At 49.3% G+C, this 23,613-nt stretch overlaps 6 protein-coding genes across 6 annotated transcripts; 5 read left to right on the forward strand and 1 right to left on the reverse strand.

Annotated features, from left to right (window-relative positions):
• The first annotated feature begins 152 nt into the window (after nt 1-152).
• Nucleotides 153-2,992, forward strand: BDV38DRAFT_236911 (putative sister chromatid separation protein (Src1)). Its single transcript, XM_032053520.1, has 3 exons — nt 153-340; nt 396-2,034; nt 2,136-2,992. Exons 2-3 carry the CDS (start codon nt 479-481, stop codon nt 2,272-2,274), a joined length of 1,695 nt encoding a protein of 564 aa, XP_031918091.1. The 5' UTR covers nt 153-340; nt 396-478; the 3' UTR covers nt 2,275-2,992.
• Nucleotides 2,993-4,586: 1,594 nt separating this feature from the next.
• Nucleotides 4,587-6,123, forward strand: BDV38DRAFT_177596 (Zn(II)2Cys6 transcription factor domain-containing protein). The gene is made up of 3 exons (XM_032052026.1): nt 4,587-4,837; nt 5,273-5,437; nt 5,600-6,123. The coding sequence occupies exons 2-3, from the start codon at nt 5,276-5,278 to the stop codon at nt 5,960-5,962; spliced, it is 525 nt and encodes a 174-aa protein (XP_031918092.1). The 5' UTR covers nt 4,587-4,837; nt 5,273-5,275; the 3' UTR covers nt 5,963-6,123.
• A 1,726-nt stretch (nt 6,124-7,849) lies between these two features.
• On the forward strand, nt 7,850-10,339 carry BDV38DRAFT_278814 (Zn(II)2Cys6 transcription factor; the record flags this gene model as incomplete). The annotated part of the gene is made up of 4 exons (XM_032058833.1): nt 7,850-8,781; nt 8,839-9,273; nt 9,331-10,228; nt 10,295-10,339. 4 exons carry the CDS (start codon nt 7,850-7,852, stop codon nt 10,337-10,339), a joined length of 2,310 nt encoding a protein of 769 aa, XP_031918093.1.
• A 535-nt stretch (nt 10,340-10,874) lies between these two features.
• Nucleotides 10,875-16,441, forward strand: BDV38DRAFT_268282 (putative NRPS-like enzyme; the record flags this gene model as incomplete). The annotated part of the gene is made up of 5 exons (XM_032056743.1): nt 10,875-10,914; nt 11,003-12,080; nt 12,131-13,130; nt 13,180-14,124; nt 14,711-16,441. 5 exons carry the CDS (start codon nt 10,875-10,877, stop codon nt 16,439-16,441), a joined length of 4,794 nt encoding a protein of 1,597 aa, XP_031918094.1.
• Nucleotides 16,442-17,317: 876 nt separating this feature from the next.
• Nucleotides 17,318-21,128, reverse strand: BDV38DRAFT_236923 (putative DNA damage repair protein Mus42). The gene is made up of 2 exons (XM_032053521.1): nt 20,998-21,128; nt 17,318-20,937 (listed from the first exon to the last, which is right to left on the reverse strand). Exons 1-2 carry the CDS (start codon nt 21,050-21,052, stop codon nt 17,525-17,527), a joined length of 3,468 nt encoding a protein of 1,155 aa, XP_031918095.1. The 5' UTR covers nt 21,053-21,128; the 3' UTR covers nt 17,318-17,524.
• A 212-nt stretch (nt 21,129-21,340) lies between these two features.
• On the forward strand, nt 21,341-23,414 carry BDV38DRAFT_236927 (FKBP-type peptidyl-prolyl cis-trans isomerase). The gene is made up of 4 exons (XM_032053522.1): nt 21,341-21,607; nt 21,670-22,104; nt 22,161-22,845; nt 22,908-23,414. The coding sequence occupies exons 1-4, from the start codon at nt 21,518-21,520 to the stop codon at nt 23,111-23,113; spliced, it is 1,416 nt and encodes a 471-aa protein (XP_031918096.1). The 5' UTR covers nt 21,341-21,517; the 3' UTR covers nt 23,114-23,414.
• Nucleotides 23,415-23,613: the final 199 nt, after the last annotated feature.

The following is a 23,613-nucleotide window of genomic DNA, read 5'->3' on the forward strand; positions in this document are numbered from 1 at the left end:
TACTAGTACTACGAGTAGTTGAACTAGCGTGAAGTATGCATCTGTGCACGTGGAGGCTATTGCTGCCTAAGGCATTAGTCAGTCACGGGTGTTTTAGCTTTTTTTGTTTGGTTTTTTGATTTGAGTCTTTCGTCAACCGCGGTTCATCATCGCCGACTCCTATTCCATTCTCCTGGGAGAGTGTAAGAAAATCCCAACGCTTTGCTTTGACTACAAGGCACAATAAGCCATATTCAACCTTTCGTCCTGTTGTTACAATCGTCTTTGTTTCCTACTACGACTTAAGTGGCCATTTCGTGTTCGGCCCCGCTCTGTTGCCCTGGATACCATAAATTTCAACGTGTGCCAATCTGTCATTTGACGAATTTCAAACAACTAACGTCCATTTGGTGAAGCTTTAGATGAAATCCATCGCCCACCTGCAGTTCATTATCAGTAATATTTTGCTGTGGTGAACATCGCAACCACAATTTCCATCATGGCGGATGACTTGGACTATCTCTCGCCTGATTTCGACCTTAATTCACTGACAGTACCACGTCTGCGGTCCATTCTAGTCAGCCATGATATTCCATATCCGGCCTCTGCGAAGAAGGCGCAGCTTATACGAATTCTGGAGGATGAGGTTCTACCTCAGGCGAGGAGATTACTGCGGGATCGAGAGCGAGTGAGGCGAACGAGTGAGGGGATTACAGATATGGGAAGTCGCGCGACATCGGTAGTGAGTGATTTCAATGATCGACAAGAGGATGACGGGAGAGATTCAATGCCGCCCCCACCAACACCTTCGACGGTCTCAACGGTAACAGGTGGGAGGCGAGGACGGTCGAGGATGAGTACGCGAGCCTCGACCGCCGACGTTGATGATAGAAACATTCCTGCCACGCCGTCCACAGTTTCTAGACGCACAGCACCGAGATCAGAGTCGAAGCGCCTTCGCGCGTCAGAAAATCAATATCATCATGACACCCCTGCAACACCGATCGCCGCAGACACCGTTACTCCCCGAAAATCGACTGCTAGAAAACTACGAAGAAGCGAGATGACACCATCGACTGAGCCAGAGCCCATGGCACGGTTAATAAAAGAAGAGCCTAAGGAGGAGAGCGTTTTCACCTATGACAACCCGTTCCAGAGTGGCAGTTCTCCTGCCCCGTGGTCCGAGAAAAAGCGAAAAAGTGGATCGCTATTCCCGACTGAGAGCCCTGCTTTGGACCAGGGCCTGCGCGCTAGGAAGTCTGACGCGTTCATTAAACAAGAAGACGGTGCTACTGTATCCAGGCGATCTTCCTTCCAATTGCCCATCTCGAAGTTGAAATCACCCCGCAGGCAACTCGAATCTATGTCGGATGATGACGAAGAAAGTGAGCTCAGTGCTGGCGAAGAATTCACACCGGAAGAACAACTTGCATTAGAAAGGGAACAGGCGGACTTGTGGTACCCCCCTGCCCCGAACCGTCAACAAAATCAAGGATCAACGAGTCGCGCAGCTCCTTGGGTCATTATCCTACTGTTGCTTGCTGGATTTAGTGTTTGGTGGCGTAAAGAGAAGATTGAGATTGGATTTTGCGGCATTGGAAAGCACACTTGGTCATTGGCCGAGACTAGGATTCCTGAGTGGGCTAACGTCTTGGAACCCCAATGTGAACCTTGCCCTGCCCATGCATTCTGCTATCCCAACTTTGAAGCACTCTGCGAGCATGACTTTATTCTGAAGGCGCATCCTTTATCGCTTGGAGGCTTAGTTCCCCTGCCTCCGACTTGCGAGCCTGACAGTGAGAAAGCGCGGCGCGTCAAGGCTGTTGCTGATAAAGCTGTGGAAGAGCTGCGTGACAGAAGAGCCAAATGGGAATGCGGGGAACTCGCAGATGACGGTCAAGGAGTAGAAGGGCCAGAGATCAGTGAATCAGACTTGAAGCAGGAGGTAGGAAGAAAGCGCCGGAAAGGAATGAGCGATTCCGAGTTCGATGATCTATGGAAGGGGGCGCTGGGTGAAATCCTCGGCAGGGAAGAGGTTATTAGCCGAACCAAGACGTAAGTTGCTCTTTTCTTTCGATATATTGTCTCCACAGCAGGCGGGTTTCTAGGCTAGCGCCAGAGGATTATGGTTTCTGACGTGTATACGGAACTAACAGAGGCGACACTACTATTACAGACCATCTTCTGTCTTCACCCTCACCTCGACATCAGTCAGTCGGCTCCCCCTTACGTGCGCCTTCCGCCGCTACGTCCGACTCTCTCTCCTCGCGTATCGACTCCCTCTTTCAGTTTTAGCCATCTGTGCATGCGCCGTGATGTATGCACGCTCAAGAGTCCTTGCTCGCCGGTCTGATATGGCACGAGTCCCCGAACTGGTAGCCACCACGCTCGATCGCCTTGCGACACAGGCCGCTTTGCATGCTCGCGGCGAAGCCCGTGAGCCTTATATTCCAATTGGACAATTGCGCGACGACGTCCTTCGATCTGAATTGCGTGGCAGTCGGCGTGAAGAACTATGGCGACGGGTTCGCAGTGTCGTTGAAGGGAATGCCAACATTCGAGCTGCCGTGCGAGAGGGTCGTGGTGGTGACGTTGCTCGCGTATGGGAATGGATTGGCGGCATAGGCAGTGTTCGCGGAGACATTGAAGGATCTGCGACACGGCCGCGCGACAGCAGCAACCTGCATTTGTCGGCCTCGCCTCATGAGCAAAGTCGTCAGCCGATGGACAACCACGCCCATTCTTTGGATTCAGCACCGCCCCGTCGATGGGACGAAGGCAGGCCTATCTACTGAAAACCACTCTTTAGTTCCCTAACCCTAGTCCTTTCTCCTATTATCCGCATACTCTAATCATCTGCACCTCTTTATTCGTGGTACCCCTAAATGGTTTTTCTTTATCCTTGGAAAGGCCCTCTATCTCTTCTATGAACGATTCTGTTTCGCAGTAGATAGCTTCCAGTTTCCTTTCCTTTCTTTTATTCTCTTTTTTCTTTCTTTTTTTTTTTTTTTTTTTTCCTACTCTAGTATCGATAATGTCTTGGCACTTCACGGCCTTTTACGAAGTGGTTGAATGCTTTTGGAGGGGATTAGAGACAAGGGGTGAGCAAAGAACATAATGACAATAATGTGAAATCGTGGGTCTAAAGGTTGTCGTCGCTGATCCTGCTCCGGGAGGAGGAGTAATACAAAGAGTACTAGTAGGAAGGGGAATTTGCCACAGCTTCCTGAACCAATAATGCACGATCCATGGGATCGGATCCTCGAGTCTATTTTAATTTTAAACTGGGATTTTGCCCTTCATCTCGCCTGTTTTCTGTCGATCCATCGCTAGCGTGTGTTCTGCATAGGCATTTCCTGTCGTCAAGTACCGATCATGCGTGAGTCGTATGAGTAGATCCCTTTGTGGCGAGGAAGCCGGCAGTCTTCCGTTTAGGTCTTGAGCTGGAAGGTATTCGATGCTTCCAAGCTGGGCAAGTGTCTGTATTAGGTAGGAACCCACCCCTAACTATTTGTGGGGTTGGTAAGAGACCGCTTGCTATATAGTCTGGGTCTTGAAAATTGTATACGAATTGAAGGCCGGTTGAGTGGAGAATCATTGACCTCTTTCCTCGTCTTTTATTTTTATGTTTGTATTTTCTCTCAAAGAACATTAATAATACTAAAATCAAATCAAATCCTCGTTTTCCTGGTTCTCTATCTCGTCCCTTTTGAGGAGGTTTGTGAGTCGTGACTCGTATACATACTCTAGAAAATCGGAGTACGGGAATGAGGGTATCGGACTGGAATTCATCGGTGACGGTACTCCGTCCATAATCCGAGTCATACATACTAAACTAGTTCCATACTACTATCTCAATCACCACGCATAAGACACTATTCCTAAAGGGGACTAGCGGAAGGTGCAAACAGCTGGGCTGGATCACGTGTGGTGGCATCTTTGTTTCGACCGTCAGGATTCGAGGCTTGCGTCGAATGTTGTAAGAGCTGTAAGGGAGTGACGGTGTCTCGAACCGCAAAATTTCCCCATCCCCATTGGGTTTCCATGACATCTGGCCGCATCAGCTTCATGTGGTACCATGTTTAATGGCTCAGTTTAAGCTTCGATGACTGAACCATAACAACATGCCCGCTTGGTCAGGCGATCCTTTGACGACGTTGATAATGTTCAATTTAGAAAGGTGGTCGTCACCTATCAACAATGAAATAAACGTACTGGTTTTCGATGAGAACGGGAGAACGAAATGCTGCTCCCCACCGGGCTAAATCTCTGGACATCTACACGTTTCCGATGATTCGTGCACCCAGCCTATCAAAAAAGACGGAGAAAGTATCCGGGGTCAAGCTGCCATAGAATTCGTGCAGAACGCCAGCCCAGTGCCCACTACGTTTAGCCCCCGTGGCCACTGGGGCTTCTGCCGCCGAATCAGCAAAGCGCCCCTTCGCCAGAGGATTTTACGCGATCTGCATTGAAATCCTCTCGGACGATGATGAACGGAGAAGGATTCAAGGTGAAAGATGAAGTAGAGCCAATGAAAGGACATCAATCAGACGGTGACGGTACTGAATCAGGTAGGACGACTTTGACCAGTTTTACTACGGACTACCCATCTACAACCGACCTGACCGGCAAACCCAACATGGTATCCCAACGGTTGTTCGACCATGGCGTCGGGCCCTCGGTTACATAATTTGATGGCTCCGTCATCCTAAGGACCCAACCAGGGATCCAGTCACTATCCCATTTCACGAAGCGTATCGCGGTCCTGGTCGGGATTTTTTTCAGAGCCTAATGGTTGTTTCTACGCGCGGTATCCCTTCGTACCTGGAAACTGTCTGCGGCCTTCTGGGAACGGCCCGTACGCAGTCCCCCTGCGAGCTGTTAACTCTTGCTTTCTTTTGTGTTCTGTTTCCCTTTTTTTCTATTTTTTGATTTTGATTTTTGATTTTTCTTTTTTTCTTTTCTTCTTTTTTCTTATTTTCGCTTTTCTCCTTCGTTGTGCAGCCCACCCGCCCACCTTAGTTTCCCTTGTGGCTGATAGCCTCTCGCAGTCAATGCAAGCACTACAGAAGGATCTGCCTTGGTGTTTAACAGTTCATCCATGATCCCCTTTGCTCGAGCATGATCGGGTCAACCTCCTTAGGATAGATGCCACCTCCTTGTGAGGAGCATGTAATAAGAAGTTCTATCGAGAACCTCACCCAGCACCTTTCTAGGTTCCATCTTCTCATTCTGTTTTCGTCTTTTGTTGTTGACTTAGTCTTCCTTTCTTAATCAATATACCTTTCTATAGACCATGGCCCAACAAGGGTCATCGAGACCATTTCGCCCCATTGCACCGCGAACGCTTCCAGATCCTCTGCCGCCGCCGCCTGCCCCTCCGGGAGGTGGAGTTGAAGAGGTCAAGATAAGGAGAGCATCTGCAGCTTGCACTGAATGCAAAAGACGTCGAACAAAGGTACTTAATCTTTTCGTTTGGTTGTCTTGGGGTGATATCATTCTGTTGTCTCCTTCACTCTGCTTACTTAATCGACCGGTCTCTGGCTCGTTCCTGATTCCCTCCATATAAACACTCATTAATTTCTACTAAGTTCTAATCTCAATGTTATTTTTACTATAGTGCAGCGCTGATACCACCGGCCCTCCCTGCGCTGAATGTGCGCTCCATGGACGTGATTGTGTGATCGATGAGTTCGCAGACAAGCGGCGTAAGGTCGCGGCCAGACGTGCCCAGGAGGAATTGCGATATTATCGTGGATTTGTGGAGCAGCTGCTGAAGGCAATCCGGCATGGTGAGGGAACAGATGTGAAAGCAATTGTTGCCGTCATCCGGTCGGGTGCATCTCACGACGAAATCCGTGCTGTTGTTCGAGGGCTCTTGAAGCGGGACGCGACAGGGGAGGAAGATATGCCGGACGGCGTAGCGCAGGGAACAGAGACCGACGATACATCGAAAGACTTGACCCCCGAAGGTTGGTCTTGATCAAGGTTATTGGATTTTGCTTCAACTTGGGAATCGATCACCCATAACGGCCACACATCGCCCTACCGTAATTGATCTTCCGCTACATCTTTATCATCACCCTTGTTGTCGTTGGACTGATCATTTCGAGCGCCGTACTTGTTTGCTTGAGAATCCTGCAGATCACTGCTGCACATGACTTAACCGATACATACAGAGATACAAAAGGAACAGAAAGAACCCGGGAAGTTTATTGCGCATTCTACTGTGGCTACTGACTACGTACTTTGATTTAAATCTTGCCACCTGTCTCCTTCGATCGACTTTCTTCGAATAACCTTTCATGTCCTCCGCAGTTTTCGGCAAACCGAAGCCGTGTCGGGGGAAGACTTTCAGCCCATACACAAACCGCGTGATTTTTGATTTTCCCGGGGCATTATTGCAAGATACCAAATTCGTGGGTCCTACTCTTATTGTGCCCAGTATGGGACACCCTGCGGCAGGAACAGGTTGGCCGTCGCATCGGCTGGTGGGCCCACGGTTGTTAACCTTCTATTTAGCAAAACAAGGATGCCCGATCAATATCTGGGCAGGCACAACATCAGGCCTACATTTCATGGGGCGATGGTGTTTGTTTTCCTTTCTTGCTTTAACGCTTGTGACAGCGATGAATTTGAGTCCTGCTCTCGCTCCACGCATTAGTCACAACAAATTGAAACCCAGTCCCACTATGTTCTTTCTCCGAATGCAATTCCAGTATCAAATATAGGATTAATCGGTCCTAGATAGAGGCCGGCATACGGTCCAAAACTACCAACGGTTGTCCTCGCAGGCTGAGAATCAACCAGACATTAGGACATTGCACATACGGCTGGCCTATCCCTTTTGTATCTGGCAGTTGGCTAGGTCATATTTCCAATTTGATCGACCCTACCCCGAAAGTTGGACCTGTTCATGGGGTAGTTCCGCCCACGAGCCAATGGTGGGTCGGTAATGACCGCACCCGTTGGCTTGGTTGCATGTATCCGATCCCTCCTGGGAGCGTTGACACGAATCTCAAAGGTGGGACACACTAGTCGTAGAAGTTAGTGTGAGGCATGATGCTCATGATCAACCAATTCCGCTAGACCCTGTGTCCCTTGGGGGAAACTTGACCGGCCGCTGCTGATACGGTAGGCCATTAGAATCGCAGCGGTGTTCCCTTCGAGTTTTTCGGTTATGTATGTTTTCCGGCACTTGCAGGGCCAACATTTGCGGGGCTGTCGGCTTTATAACTCTCCATTTTGGCGGGTATGGCTACTTCTTTTGTTCCTAATCTGCTTTTCAGTCGGGGGAACCGTGGAAAGAAATCGTGCTCATATTCTATCCTCGTCATGGGACCCGTCAGTGGGTGACTAAGCCAACCAGGTGACCGGCAAATAACCGGCTTGTCTTGTTTCCGATCTTTCTCACTTTCCATAACGATCTTCAATCAATATTCGGTGCTCCCTCTCAGTAGAGTCTACGAGCGGAGCAGCACCCTCGCCATTTTCTCCCTCTCCATGAATGCTAATCTGTTCGCATATGCTTGAGAAATAGCGTCATGATGCTTTTGTATAGATACTTCGGAATTGAACCGCTTCGGCCCCGGGTACTCTTTGCCGGGACTGTGGAGTCACTAAGTATACTTTAGTTCCAGACCCCCGCACGTCAACAGAATCCGTTCAATCCCCGGAAATTTCTCCTGGTGAAAACCGTCATTTCGCTTTCTCACGTTTACCTTGAACAGGTGAGAGATAAAAAGAAAAAAAAAAAAAAAAAAAAAAAGAAAAAAGAAAAAAGAAAGGAAAGACAGGGGCAGAGCGGGGCTATTACTCATGCAATCTTTAGTAGTAGCTACTATCAAGTGACGTGCCTCCTACCGATCCGATGGCGGCAAGTCTCATTAGGGCAGATGCGCAGCCGTCGCTCGGAAATGCTTGTCATACTAGAAGTGCTACGGGTCTGGGGCCGAGCGAGAGCTTTCATCCGGGGCAGAAAAGGAAAGCGTCTGAGTCACCATTAACGCCCAAGCCAAGCAATGCAAGACAGAAAATCACGAGAGCCTGTGATCACTGCAAGGAGAAAAAGACCCGATGTACTGGAACACTTCCGTGTATGAGATGTACGAGACTCTCGCTTCCCTGCGAATACAATGCCGCCTACTCTAGAGGCCTTCCTCCTGAACCTCTGCCCGCGCCCCCGTCGGTAGCGGCTGATTATGCAAACCAAAATCATGCTCTCTCACCGGCATATACTAACCGGAGCTTTTCTTCCCAGCGGTCGACAAGGAGCTATTCCCGGGGTGTCACTTCTTCACATCAGCAGCCTAAGAATGGCGCTGAGATTTCAGGTCGTACTTCACCCGACCCCGTGGTCACTGATTTCGAGGGCAATTACCTTGGTCCTGCGTCGGGAGTCTCCTTCCTTAACCGTGTTTGGCGTCGTCTGCACCAAGATGAGATAGGGGCGGTTCCTGATGAATACCAAAAAGAGTCGTCCTCCAGGAGTACGTCCGTGTTCATGTTTGGTGATAGGCCCTACTCAGACGACCGGGAATCGGGCTTTACCTTTCCCTCTATTGAGCGCGCCCGAGAGCTGGTTGAAATATATTTCGACTTCTCAATGGTCACATACCGTTTTCTACATAGAGGAACTGTGGAGCATTGGCTGAAGCAAGTGTATGAAAGCAATATATCTTCCCTGAATCCACCTACTGGCCCAATGGTAGCTCGAACAGCTATTGTTCTTATAATATTTGCTGTAAGTTCACTATATGAAGAACTGAAACCAGAAAATGATATCGACGTTTGGAATGGGAGGTAAGCACGTATACTGCCGCCTTCACAGATTCTTAAAGAAATGCTGAACGCTTGTAGCGAGCGATGGTACGCTGCTTCAAAATATCTGCTATCCCTAGAGTCAGGGCCTCCCCGGCTAGAGTCAGTTCAAGCGAGGTTAGGTCAATGCCTTTACCTACTTTCATCATCTCGAGCCAACGAATGTTGGTACGCTTTTGGGACCGCGCTGCAGCTTGTGACGGCCTTAGGGTTGCACCGAAGATGCCCTGCGAAGTTGTCGAAGAATGGCAATACCTACTTGGAACGTGAAATTCGTAAACGGATCTTCTGGAGTACCTACACTCTGGATAAATATCTCAGTGTCATGTTCGGGAGGCCGAGGCTTATCCACGAAGAAGATCATGACCAGGAGCTTCCGGATGAGGTCAACGACGAAGATATGTTAGAGGAGGATGCACGCCGAAGGACAGGGTCGCCTGACTGTATGATGATTGCATCCGTTCTCCACTACCGGTTTGTCCTCCCCTGAGTTGCTCATGCTGAACTCGCAGCTCATCACCTTGCTTGTAGACTTGGCCGCATACTTGGTGAAGTTTCCCGACAACTATATACGATCAATCCTCGATCTCGAGAGCCGCCCCTCGAAGTGGCTGTACGGCTCACTTCGAAGTTGGAGGAATGGAAAAAGGCCGCACCGCCTTTATTCAACAGTGTTCGTGCGACAAGTCTCATCCCACCTCTGTGTAGACAAAGCCAGGTTTTACAACTCGCATATTCGCATTCGATTATCCACGCCACTAGGTTATTTCTCCTAAATGATTTCACGGATCTCAGTCGCAGGCCGCCAAATTCACATTCCACGGTAACAAGCCATGTGCACAAATGTATAGGGGCCGCCGAAGACGTCATGAAGATCGTGGATACCCTTGGTAAACAAGGCGTCCTGATCCGGTCATTCTGGTTCACTCACTACGTGTGCTTCTGCGCCATCACGGTGGTATATATATATACCATTCAACAATGTCAGCTGTCCTCGTATCCTGATGCCTCGCGGTGTATGGAGGATAAAAGTTACCTGTGTTCATTATTCAACCTCGCTGAGGCTTGTCAGCAACATCTTGCCGAGGCTACCCGCAAGAACTGCCCAAGCCGTCGCTATAGCATCATTCTTGGGGAACTCAGATTGGAGGCACGTAGACAGACCGGTTCATATCTATGTCCAGATGCTCCTGCAAATACGTCACAACCGCTTGCCACTACAGCTATCCAAGACCAAGCCTGTACGGTTGAAAGAAATGCGAACCAAGCAGATATTCCACAACCTCTCCCGTCGGCTTCTCGCTCTGCAAATAATCCAGATACCTTTGCACCCCCAGACATAGTAGATGAAGCCTTTGATTTTAGCGAGGACTTTGGGCTTCTGGATAATTTAGAAGGACTAAATTGGTGGACTCAACTGGACTCTTGGGTGCGTTTACACTTATGCTACACTTCGATGTTACTATACCTCGGCACATCACTGACACTTGCATAGGCATTTTCAAACCTTTCAGCAGAACCCTCAAACCTGGGTCTGTGAACCTCAGGTCACAGTTCAAAAAAGACCGAAGCCTATTACTTATGGCCGTTGCTGGCTGGTGTATATGTAATATCATTATTCTAGGATATGATTATTTGAAGAGCTCAAAACCAAACCTGAAAGTTTGACTATTGTTATTCACTTGGCTTCAATCAATCTCTTATATTATCTCTTCTGCCAAAGCCAGAAACCTAGAGCCAGTGTCCAGCTATGAATATCTAGTTCTTACCTACTTTCTTAAATTTCTTATATACATTATAAGCGATATTTTTAAATGCATATTATGTAGTAGGTAAAGCCTATCACTCTAGAGGTACCGACATCAGCCGCCACAGTGGTCGCGTGACTGGATATAGAAGAACTACCGGGCAATGAAAACAACCACTTTAACTGAAAGCGGTTATTGCGATATAATGGGTATTGCTACATGATCTACGTACTTGAACTCTGGGGATTTTGACCTATTGAGGCTTGCCACCATATGCCGCCGGATAAATATCCGAGGCTGCCTTGAGCATTTTCCGAGTGCACCAAGATGAAGCCTATCCTAAGAACCGGAACCTATGATGGAATTGGTTAATTTCCGAGGCAGCCATAGGTCGATTGCAACCTACTTAAGCCGTTTATTTCCACTCCATCTTCAGTTACCTCTGTAATGCCTAGTGCAAACGAGAATACCTTTCTACAACACGCTGGAGTCTCCAGTGACGAATGTATCGAAGATGATCACTGCAACCGCCCCCCATAGTACACCATTGCCGAAGCCGATATTGAAAAATGCGAGTTTCAACCATGACCCGGATCAGATGCCACTCACAGTCGACGAGCTCGTCCGAAGCCGTGCGTCTCTTGGTTCAGAACAACCGGTGATATGCTATCCAAGGACTGGCATTGAATATGTGGACTACCCTTTGCGCCAACTAGACATCTTTGCCTTTCGGGTCGCTGGCGCCATGGCTGCTAAGGTCCCGCCTCGTGCTTCCTCGAGGGAGACTCCAACAGTTGTTTCGCTGTTGGGAACCTCCGATCTCAGCTACCTTGTCATGCTCCTCGCTGTGGCGAAGCTAGGACACACCGGACTGCTTCTCTCGACCCGGATTTCTATTGAAGCGTATGTGTCATTGTTAGAAAGAACAAGCTCGCGCCATATTTTCATCCATGAATCTTTTAAAGCCACGGCTGAGGAGCTCAAGCAACGGCTGCCAGATCTGCAAGTTGAGGTGATTCCAGCACAGGGATCCTTCGATTTCCCGATTCCAGACGAGGATGTTGATACGAACATGGTCCCTTGGTTAGACCCTGTGGCCGAATCCAAACACCTGGCGTGGATTATTCACTCCAGTGGCTCCACTGGCCTCCCGAAGCCAATCTACCAGACTCAAGCAGCTGCCGTCAGGAATTATTCTGGTCATATGAACATGTCTGGATTCATCACTTTACCACTGTACCATAATCATGGAATCAGTGTACTTTTCCGGACAATCTACTCATCAAAGAGACTCTATCTCTACAACGCCGAGCTTCCGCTCACCAGACAACACCTGCTTGATATCATGCAAGCACATCCTCTCGAAATCTTCTACGGCGTACCGTATGCCTTGAAACTGCTCGCTGAGACAGAGGAAGGTATCGCCGCGCTTGCACAGTTCAGGGCGGTTATGTTCGGGGGGTCTGCGTGCCCGGACTCGCTGGGAAATCTGCTCGTCGAGAACGACGTCAATCTCATAAGTCACTACGGATCGTACGTATACTTGGGCATAAAGGTTGACCTTTGGCTAACTTAGACCGCAGGACGGAAACTGGTCAGCTAATGACCTCCTTCAGGCCGAAGGAGGATAAGGAATGGGATTACCTGAGGCCTTCAGAGGTAGTGAAAAAATATCTGCGATTCGAAGAGCGCTACCCGGGGATTTTTGAATTGGTTTGCCTCGATGGCTGGCCTTCGAAGGTCATTTCTAATCGACCAGATGGGTCCTATGCTACCAAGGATCTGTTTGTGAAGCACCCGACCCTGGAAGCGTATAAGTATTACGCTCGGCTAGATGACACGATCGTTCTCGTCAATGGAGAAAAGGTTAACCCCCTCGATATGGAAGGAAGAGTCAGACAACTCAATACAATCTCCGAGGCTATTGTTTTTGGAGCAGGCAAGGCCAGCATCGGATTGGCGGTTGTCCGTGCGCCTGGAACTGCCTCCATGTCTGATCAGGAACTTATTGCGAGTATCTGGCCCGCCGTCGAGAAGGCGCATGAGGCAATGCCAGCGTACGGACAGCTCTCAAAAAGTATGGTCCGCGTACTACCAGAAGATACACCTTACCCGCGCACGGACAAGGGAACCATCATCCGACAAAGATTCTACAAAGAATTCAGTAATCTGGTCGAAGAAGCATATGAGGCGGAGGATGCCATGAGTGGATCGCTTGTCCTATCCGAAACGGAGCTCAAGGCCTTCATCAAGGATCAATTACGTGATATTCTTGCGCATAGAAAGGAAGATGAATTGACGGAAGATACCGACTTCTTTGCCCTTGGGATGGACTCCCTCCAGGCTACCCAGCTTCGATCTATCCTGATGAAGACCCTCAATACCAACGGCCAAAAGCTTGGCCTGAATGTGGCGTTTGAGCATCCTACGATCAGGTCCTTGGCTCGCTATCTTGATTCCCTTAACTCAGGAGCTACAACAGAGGTCCAGTCCGTGGAAGACCAAATGGCCGAATTGATATCGAAGTACAGCGACTTCCAGCAACACATTCCAATGTCGAATAGGTTAGACGGAAGATACATTGTAGGTTTTGTGAACCATCCCCCGAAGAGTCGAAGCTGACGCAATGTAGGTTATCACAGGCGCTACAGGTTCATTAGGAGCTCATGTAGTCAGAAAGCTTGCCGTCCGTCCAGAGGTGCGGAAGATCTACTGTCTTGTCCGTGCCGGCTCACCAATCGAAGCCTACAGTCGCGTACTCCGATCCATGAGCGATCGCCGCGTGTTTGATGGCCTTACGGACGCCGCTAAGCAGAAAATCGTTGCTCTTCCATCCGACCTGTCGCAGCCTACTTTGAGCCTGGATGCTATAACATATAACACGTTGACCTCGGAGATCACGGACGTCATCCACTGCGCCTGGTCTGTGAACTTCAACATGCACCTCAGCAGTTTTGAAAAGGACAATGTCGGAGGTCTCAAGCATCTCCTGGATCTATGTCTCAAGGCCCAACGACCAGCCCCAGCTTCATTCAACTTCTGTTCCTCGATCAGCTCGGTGGTGGGCACAGCTGAAGATGACATTCTCGAGGCACTCCCCAAGAAGCTCTCATATGCCCAAAACATGGGTTATGCCCAATCAAAGCTTGTCAGCGAACACATATGCATAAACGCCGCACAACAAGCGGGCATTTGTGCGAGAGTGCTCCGAATCGGCCAGGTGATTGGCGACCAAGACCACGGTGTCTGGAACGCAACAGAGGCCATCCCCCTCATGCTACAAGCCGCAACAACTATCGGGGCACTCCCGAAACTCAACGAGTCGCCTCTGTGGCTTCCGGTGGACACTGTTGCGGGCACAGTCATCGACATTTCCCTCTCCAGCACGGCGGTCTCCAAGCCCGACTCAGAGCTTGTCTTCAACATCGTCAGCCACCATCCGTTCCACTGGACAAAGGACCTCCTCCCGTATGTTCGCAATGCAGGTCTTGAGTTCGAGGAGCTGGAGCAACAGGACTGGATCCATCGTTTGAGAACTTCGAACCCAGATCCTGTCGCCAACCCGCCTATCAAACTTGTTGATTTCTTCGCAAGCAAATATGACACGGATAAGCCACGACGGTCGTTCAACTGGCATACTGAACGGGCAAGGGAAGTGTCAACTATCTTAGCAGATGCAAAGCCTCTGGATCAGGAGCTTGTTGGAAAGATGATAGGATATTTCCAGAAGGAGTGCTGGTCTTTGGAGAAATGATGTGATTTGAGTTTTGTATTTTCATGCTGTATCTACTTTTTTTTATATATATATTTTTATATTTAGAAATTGGGTTTGATGATTTAATTAACTCGATTAGGGTTGCCGCTAGCGCACTTGTTGCCCCGTTTGGGCTTAGTTGATTTTCTCTTTCTACTGAAGCGTTGATCATAACTGGAAAATAACTTTACTCTTCTATACTTCTCTCTCATCCGAATACCCCGAAAGAGTTCTTCTTAGATGACCATATACTATGCGATGTATGCGCCGCTACCTCCACGCCCCCGGAAAACCAACATTAGCAGAAGCAAAAACGGTTGCGTTCCTTGTCGGCGGAAGAAGCGCAAGGTAGATGGGAATCCCGTCGATATCAGACGTATGTGCAATTACTGATGTTCCTCGTGGTCAGTGCGATGAAGCTCAGCCACAATGTGTCCGATGTGCTCGTACAGGGGCTGTGTGCTGGTTCCAACAGATACCGCTACGGTTTCGCTCCGTGGATACGAATCAAAGAATAGGGTCGAGTGACTCGAAGGATAATCGGTTGGAAAATAATGGGATAACTATAACAGTACCCTCTAAGCCTAGGCAACATGGTGTTCGGCAGGGGCTATATGGTTGCAGCTCCGATACACGCGCAGACAACTGCTCGATTTCACATAACCTCCTGGAGCCTGCTGCGCCGTCATATGAGAAGAGACAACTATCCCTACAAGAAAACCCTGTAGACATGGCTAGTGAACAACTATATTTGTCCTACTTCACAAAGGAACTGATGAGCACGTTGCCCGAAAGCATCCGAGCGGTTGCCTCTAGAATGGCAGAACCATCCGGTCTTCGTGAAGCTGCCATTGCCCTCTCCGCTGCCCGACTAGCATCCATCGAAAGCGAACCACAACTGTTACCGCTACGGAAACCTCGTTTACAGCATTTTTCCGAAGCTCTTAGTCACTTTATCGCCGCGGTCCAGCAGATCCGGTCACATCCTACGGATATAGAAAATATGCTTGCCGCAGCCATACACCTAGTTCTCTTCGAGTTAGAAGTAGGGACACCCGGGGGGGTCTGTTGCCATGTTGCCGGGCTCGAGAACTTGCTCATGCTGCACCAGGATGTTCTGATGGGGTCACACTATGGTCGAACTCTTTTGCGAGCTGGTGTTTTTCTCAGGATACGGACTTTATTTTTGCTCAGCCCCCTCTCTTCAGTCGGTACCGAACCTGCGACAGGGAGGTATCTTCAGAGACTTGTCGATGAAATAGCTCAGCCGCGAGAGATCATATATATCAATATGACCAGAGCTGTATCCATAACGACGCGTCTCATTCTGACGCACTGTATACGACATGATCATAAGACGGCGCAGATTGTGACTAGCAAGGTCTATAGTCGATTTCAAGATATCTCTATGCAGCCAGCGGTTATTTCCATATTACTTGAAAAAGCCGAAGGAGGTGATATCTATCTATACTTTAAAGAGTTAGAAGAGCGGAATAGGGCCGTTATCTTCCATTCCGGCTATGAACCGCTCCACACGACGCTTTCAAAACCAGGAGAGTCAAGCCCCAACAAGATGCCCTCTTTTCTCAATATCCCCGAAATAAATCCAATTAGGTTCGATCAATATGGGGATGCCATATTTTACGCCGTGTATGCTCTCACGCAAATCTACTGCGACGGAGAGCTTCTCCAAAGTCTACTCTACCAACAAGAAATCGAAAGTAATCCCCAAGTGACTGGGCATGTCAAGACGATCCTAGGCATCGCGAAAGGATACGACCCGGGAAGCTGTTTCTGCGACAATGTGTATAACATGAACATCAGCTGGGTGTTAGTCTTACTAGCCTTACGCTGGCCAACTCAGGAGGTCATGACATACCTCAAGGATGACTTCCTTCCACGTCTGCAGCGCACAGATACTCTGCGGGAAGACGCTGTAGGGTCACTACCATGCCTCTCTCGGATCGTGAATGTATTAGACACGGAAACGAATCACGGCCGTAGAATCTACACCATGCAACCTGTTTGGGCGGACTCTACCGAGCGGGAGCATTTCTTCCTAATGAACCAGGTGGAAGGATATGCTATCCATGGCCGAGACAGCGAAGGTCACTTCTTCAACGACTATATCTCCGCTTGATAGTGGATTTTAACTGGGACGAATCATTTAAGCAAGTCCACATATTATACATATTCCAACCAAGCAGAGCAAAACCTAATCTATATACGCAAGAAATATACAAGAGACCCAAAAACCAAAAAAAGCTCTTAACTAAACCTCTACTTCAGCCCACCATCTCCTCTCCCCAATACATCCCCCAACCCCAACAATCTTTTGTTCACCAAGAACTCCCTCCCCCCAGTCCGATAATACCCCAACCCCAATCTCCTCTCCTCCCCATCCGCCCGATCGTCAAACGCAGTCCGTCGTCGAAAGAAAACACAACACACCGTAATCCCAACTAGCAGAACCCTATTCATCCCTGTAAGCTTTTCTTTCCTTTCCCCGATTGTGTACTGTGTCTTTGTTGAGATGGTTAGATGGGGACGTCCAGTTTGTTTTGTACTCACGTTCCCAGGATTATGGCCGGGATGCCGGCTGTCAGGAAAGCGCTGGTTGGTTTTTCGCAGGGGGCGCTGTTAGGGTCTGAATCTGGGGTGCAGGTTCGGGGATGGAGGGACATTTGGATATATATATATTTTAGTTATTTGAGGTATGTGTGTTGGTTTTTCTTGGGTTATTGTGTTCTGATCTCACTGAAGAAAGGGTTTGAATGGAAGATTTCATGGGTGGAATATGATGGAGGTGGTGGTTAGCTTTTATACATATATTTATTGTGGTGGTATGTATGTATGGGGACATCGTATGTATAGACTTGGGGCTATGGATTTGGACTAACCAAATGAGGTGAACCGGTGCGCTAGTGCTATAGTTTCATGTTATAGATATTTTGTCTAGTATAAAGGTGTTTCAGAGTGGTCCATTTAAATGGATGGGACGAGTTAAGACTATCTTGGAATTTATATTCATTACACAACAGAACGGGAAACTCCTTTTATGCACCACGAGATTGAACAGTAAAAACAAATTGTGTAGATATGACTTTTCTGAAGTACGCCGTATCTTATGCTTCGAACCAAAACTCCATGTCGTCAAAGGACATATCAACGTAACGGGCATTGCCATATAGACACAGCTTAGGGAGGTATATACAAAAGTAGGTTACGAGAACTCCACAGGAGGTAAGCCTCTTTCCTCTAACCCAGCGAGAATATTCTCCTGGAGTAATTTCAAAGCGCCATCCCATGTGATTGTACCCTGGGAGCCACGGGCCAAGCCCACCGGAGATCCCTGTCCATTGGGTGGCTCGCTGGTCTCATCTTTGGCATCTTCGACTAGCCACATCAGCCAGCGCACAACCGACACAGCTTTGTCGACATCCTTCTCATCGACAACGACACGCTTCACATACCGAGCGAGGGATTCCACGTCCTCGTCGAAGGGTCCATCGTCGGCAAAGGCTGCGTGCCAGGTGCCAACAGCATCCCGCAAATCGGACAAGGTGGAAAGTTTTTGGGAGGTGAATGTGGGCCTTTCGGGCAAAGGTGGTAGACAGAGACGCTTTTGTGGCGCAGAAGATGCAGAAACCGATGGCCTATGCTGTGGTCTCTGAGCTGCGCTACCGGGACGTTGTAGCATCCGAGATCTTTTCTGCTCTTCGAGTACTTCACGACGGATGTCCTCGGGTAGTGCTGCAAGGAACTCTTCCGACACCCCATCTTGTTCAACTGAAGGGGATTCTTGCCTTGTAGGCGGGTCCTCATCATGACTAGCGGTGGGGGTAGCGGGTCTCGGAGCGAGGAAACTCGAATGAGTGAGTCGCAGGTTGCCAACCGCTTTAGTACTTGGGCGACCACGCTTTCTCTTTGTCGGCGTCGTCGGTTTCTTCAATTTGAGTGAGCCAGACGAAGAAGGACGGGACGTCGAGCTGGCTGGCGCTACTGAGGCTGCAGGTTGTGGGCTACTGGTCCTTGGGGACTGGTCATAGTAACCCAGGACTTCAGCTCGGACATCGTCCGGTAAAGCAGCTAAAGCCTCTGGATCTAGCTGAGATTGAGGAGGGAGTTTTGCGCCATCGAAAGGTTGCGCACGCCGACTCGGAGGGCAAGGTGATGAAGACCGAGATTCGCTGCGAGGCTTCGCTTGCGATATAAGTTTTGATCGAATGTCATTTGGAAGTTCAGCAATAACTTTCGGGTCAGGCTGGGATGGCATGATAAACTGAGTTCCCGATATATTCAGTGGTTTATTATTGCTGTCGTTCAAGGATGGCCTATGGATGACGGAATCAGTCTCGCCTTTGCGAGGACTATCCAAATCATCTGGATCATGGGTATTGTGGATGTTCTTGCGAGCGGGAGATGTCTTGAAGTTGAGCTGTTGCTGGCTGTTGTCAATATTTCCCATATTCCTAGATTTCAGAGGCTCCAGTTTGGTCATTTGAACCCCTAGGCCTCTGAGATCACCAGGCGTGATACCAAAGCTTCTTAGCATAGAAACAGCCTCTTTCCCCAGCGTTTCTGCCGCATTGGTGGCTACCCCAAGTATCACACTCTTGTTGAACACATCACACTTCCCATGTCCCAAATGCTTGACCGGCTCCAGGGGTGCATCAGCTGCCCTCCTCATAACCTTTAGGGTCAATTGCTTGCCTTTGACTAGGTTTTCGACGAGTCTCCGGTGTAGTTCTTCGCACAGAGATTGCACAAAATCGTCGGCTTGAACTTGGTTGACGAAACGAATACCCCAGTTGACTTCGGCAGAGACAGATTTCCTCATTACCTCAGTCCCAACTTCTGTGCGGTCGATTCCGCGAGCATAATCCCAGATCTTCGCTCCAAGTTTCGGCCCGAGCGTAGAAGTAAGTTTTTCACGCGCAAGTTCCCTCACATCCTTCACAAGCTTAACGCCGAGTTCTTCAAGTTTGGCTCCCAGGCTGTACCCAACACCTGGTAGGTCCTGGACTGTCAGGTCCCCAATGAAGTCTAGAACAGCGTCCGGTTTGAGCTGGAATTGACCAGCGGGCTTTGCTTTGCGCAATGCAACCTTTGCCTGTAGGATATTTCCCCCAATTCCAACTGATACAGCACAGCCCGTTTTGCTCTTCACAGAGTCCCGCAGGCTCTGGGCTATTTCATCTGCCTTTGCTTGTTCCCGATAAAGTGAACCCTCTGAGATACCCCTGCCATCCGATCCACCAGCCTCCAAGCACTGAGTAGTGATGTCAATGAGCGCTTCGTCAATACTCACACTCTGCACAATTCCATCCAGGGAAAGGATGGCACTGTAAAATTTCTGACTTGCCTCTTCGTATGCAGGGAAGTCGTAAGGCAGCACCTTTAAATCAGGACATGCCTGTAGGGCTCCCTTCATCCACATGCCGTTCTTAACCCCATGAGCACGAGCTGCATAGTTGCAACTTGCAATCTCTGAACCAGAGCCGGTGCCATGCGCAACAGCAACTGGCTTTCCTTCATACCCTGGGTTCTTCAGAGTAGATACAGCCGCAAAGAAGCAGTCGAAATCCACGTGAATTATATATCGTCTTGCGCCAGGAGCACTTTTCTTCCTCGCTGGTTGAGATTGCGATTTCTCCTTCGTTGCTGCTTGAAGCTGGGCCTTCAGCTCAGCTTTCCACGTAGATAGATGATGCAAACGAGATTCCTTATAAAATTGCTGGAGAAAATCCGGATTGACAACGCTCGAGTTCCTCATGCGTGGATCCGATAAAAGTTGCGCATTGTATGCTTCGGATGACATGTCCGGCTTGGCCGGAGAAGGGGGTGACGCAGGCTTTACGATTGCTTTAGATTTCGGTGACATGCTACGACTAGGGTTACGGGTCGTATCATTTAATCTTGGCTCAGGCTCTTGTGCTTGGTCTTTCCGAGGCTCTTGTGGAAGGGGGACTTTGCTCGTCTCTTCCGTAGAGCTGAAACTTGGGAAGTCGCCGTAATCTGACTGAGACGCAGCCTTGAGCGACGAACCAGCAGCGCTATGCGGCTCAGCGACAGAGACTAATGGCTGCACATTAACATCGTCCACTATGTCTAGCTCCTTTGCTCGAGAGGTGTACGGGCTTGGAGATGGTTGATCTTTGTAGCTTGAAGGCGAGCAATTCGTCTGACTGAGAATGCGGCCATTGTCGAACTTGAGAACTTTCTGAGAGTGACCCTCGTCCACCACTCTAAAAGAATCCCAGGGAAGTATGCGTCCGGCTTTAATACTTTCCACCACCCATGCTGGTTTTACAATACGATATCTTCGGAACTCCTCTCGCTTCTTCGGCGTGAGAGAGCTTGCGATGATATGGGTGGCCGCCGTCTTTCCGTCAAGATATTGGAGAAAACCGCCGCCACGGCTTACGATTAGACGATGAAGGTCCTGCAGAGACGGTTGAGTGTAGCCATTTACGTGCGCAACCACACCGCGAAAGATTGGGGGGCAATCTGATGCTGAGGAACGAATCTCGGCATCTAAATTTTGTAACTTGATCTTCTTCCGACGCATATAATCGCCATGCCCCCCAAAGGTCGAAGCCCCATATTCTTCGCCCTCCTCATTGTCAAATGTGTCTAGAAAGTAACAGTTAAAATCACTGACATCATAGCTCTGGAGAGGGTCAACGAACGTACGGCCTGCGATCCGCTTGCGCACGGTGCTAGAATTTGCGTCAAGCAAAGAGCCCATGATGGGCTAGAGACCGGTTCTCATGATACGACTCACAGCGTCAGCAATTCATGGAAGGGAAAACAAAGGCGATGAGGGACCTTCTTGAACAAGATACGCGGTGGCGGCGGAGCTCGCGACGGGAGGAACGAAGTCATGTGATGCGGTGAGGTTTTGAGGCGGTCAGTGGTGGCAGAAGGGGAGATGGAGGCGGTGAGCTCTCTGATTGGTGACTGGATTTTCAAAGGTCTAAAAAGAAAAGAAGAAGAAAAAAAAAAAAAAAAGCGGATCCACTTATGCTCCCTTGGAGGATCCGCAGTCAAGACTAGTTGACGGTATCAATCAAAACTTTTCCTCAGGATTCGTTCGTCCCTTCTCGTCCCTTCTCTCGTTGCTTCTGTTTGTTTTTCTTACCTCTTACCTCTCCCTTCCTTTTACCTTTCCTCTTCCTCCTTCATATCTGTATTATCTTAATTTTTGCCCACCATGTCTGCCGTTCAACCTGTCGCCGTCTATGCTCTTAAGGTGCCTGCCGGAGGTGCCCTCATTCCCGCAGTGCCCGATGCTGCGGCCATGGTAAGTTAGATGGTGTCTCAAAGTTTAAGTCGTGATGATAGTGTCTAATTGATTTGCAACAGTTCCGTGTGAGCATGGCTGCCATCGATCCTGACGAGGAACCTGACTTCGATGGACACGATACCAACCAGCGCCCCAGAGCCACCCTCAGGATCGTGCGCGCTCCCCCCGGCCTGGATCTTGAGGATGACTCGGATGACGACTATGAGGATGTGGACTCCGATGAAGATTCCGATGATGAGGAGGTCAATGGCGGTCCTAGTGACAAGGAGAAGGCTCGCAAGCTCAAGGAGCTCGCCGCTCTCAAGGAAATGGAGGAAGCCATGGACGAGGATGATGAGGATGATGAGGACGAGGATGGAGAGTTCGACCTGAAGGCTGCTATCTCTAAGCTTGTCAAGGGCAAGGGCCCCGCTACTGACGACGACGAAGATGACGAAGAAGATGAGGGCCTGGAACTCGATGAGATGGTCGTCTGCACCCTGGATACGGAGAAGGTACGATATCTGCCTTGACTAGCGATCTGTGCTGTATTAACAATGATACCCTCCAGAATCTCCAACAGCCTCTGGACATCACCATCTCTGAGGATGAGCGTGTTTTCTTCAAGGTCACCGGTGCCCACACTGTTTACCTGACCGGAAACTATGTCATGCCCACCGATCCCCATTTCCACGATGATGAGGACGAGGAGGAAGAAGATGAAGATGACTACGATCTTTCCCCCGACGAGGACGAATTGGATCTTGAGGCCCTCATGGGCGAAGACGATGAGAGCGATGACCTTGATGACCTCGAGAACCCCAGAATCACCGAGGTTGACAGCGATGAGGAAGCCCCCAAGCTTGTTGACACCAAGGGAAAGAACAAGCGCTCTGCCCCCGCCGATGAGGAGAAGCCCGCCAAGCAGGCCAATGGCGAGGAAACCTTGAGCAAGAAGCAGCAGAAGAAGCTTAAGAAGAACAACGGTGACGCAGCTGCTGTCGAGCAAAAGAAGGAAGCCAAGGAAGGAAAGGAGGCCAAGAAGGTCCAGTTCGCCAAGAATCTTGAGCAGGGCCCCACCCCCTCCGGCCAGGACAAGAAGCCCGCCGAGCAGACCACCGGCACCCTTGGTGTCAAGGAGGTTAAGGGCGTCAAGATTGATGACAAGAAGCTTGGAAAGGGACCTGCCGCCAAGGCCGGTAACACTGTTGCCATGAGATACATTGGAAAGCTCGAGGACGGCAAGGTCTTCGATGGTGAGTGACCACCCTAATTTACGCGTTCGATAAAGCATTTGTTAACCGTCTCTTTCGTACAGCCAACAAGAAGGGCAAGCCTTTCAGCTTCAAGCTCGGCAAGGGTGAGGTGATTAAGGGCTGGGACATTGGTGTTGCTGGTATGGCCGTTGGTGGTGAGCGCCGCATTTCGATCCCTCCTCATCTGGCCTACGGCAAGAAGGCTCTCCCCGGCATCCCGGGCAACTCTAAGTTGATCTTCGATGTCAAGCTGCTTGAGATCAAATAGACGTTTCGCTACTTCTATCTATAAGGTTGCATATTAGCTTGATGTTTGGGTATCACGGTGGCAGTGCTGTCCATATGGATTTTTCTTTCCTATCTTCATGCTGGTAAAAAAATGGTGTTTTAGGGGCTTCGAATTTCAGTTTAGTTCATGTTATGTCACTTGTTGTTGCTTTCCATTGTGATATCCGACTTGGTTCTTTCTTGCACTTTTGTGCATGTATACAGCAGGGATGAGGATATTGCAAACAGTTTGCGTATTTTCCTCCAATAGAGCAGCAAAAGAGGATGGTTTGATACTTAAGCTTGGTCTATCTCACGGTATGTGTAAGAAAGGCGTTTCGTAGGGCAAGTGTGCCATGGGTGTAAGTCGTGACTTCCTCCATCAACCATCGTGGCCGATACTCTTTCAACTTCCTGTTCTCTTTCTTTCGCCTCTTACAAGACTACTACCTCACACTGTGGCTTTTGCCCTACTCGATCAAACATACTATCTTTTGCCAT

The sequence above is a fragment of the Aspergillus pseudotamarii genome (assembly GCF_009193445.1).
Source record: "Aspergillus pseudotamarii strain CBS 117625 unplaced genomic scaffold BDV38scaffold_6, whole genome shotgun sequence".
Taxonomy (NCBI): domain Eukaryota; kingdom Fungi; phylum Ascomycota; class Eurotiomycetes; order Eurotiales; family Aspergillaceae; genus Aspergillus; species Aspergillus pseudotamarii.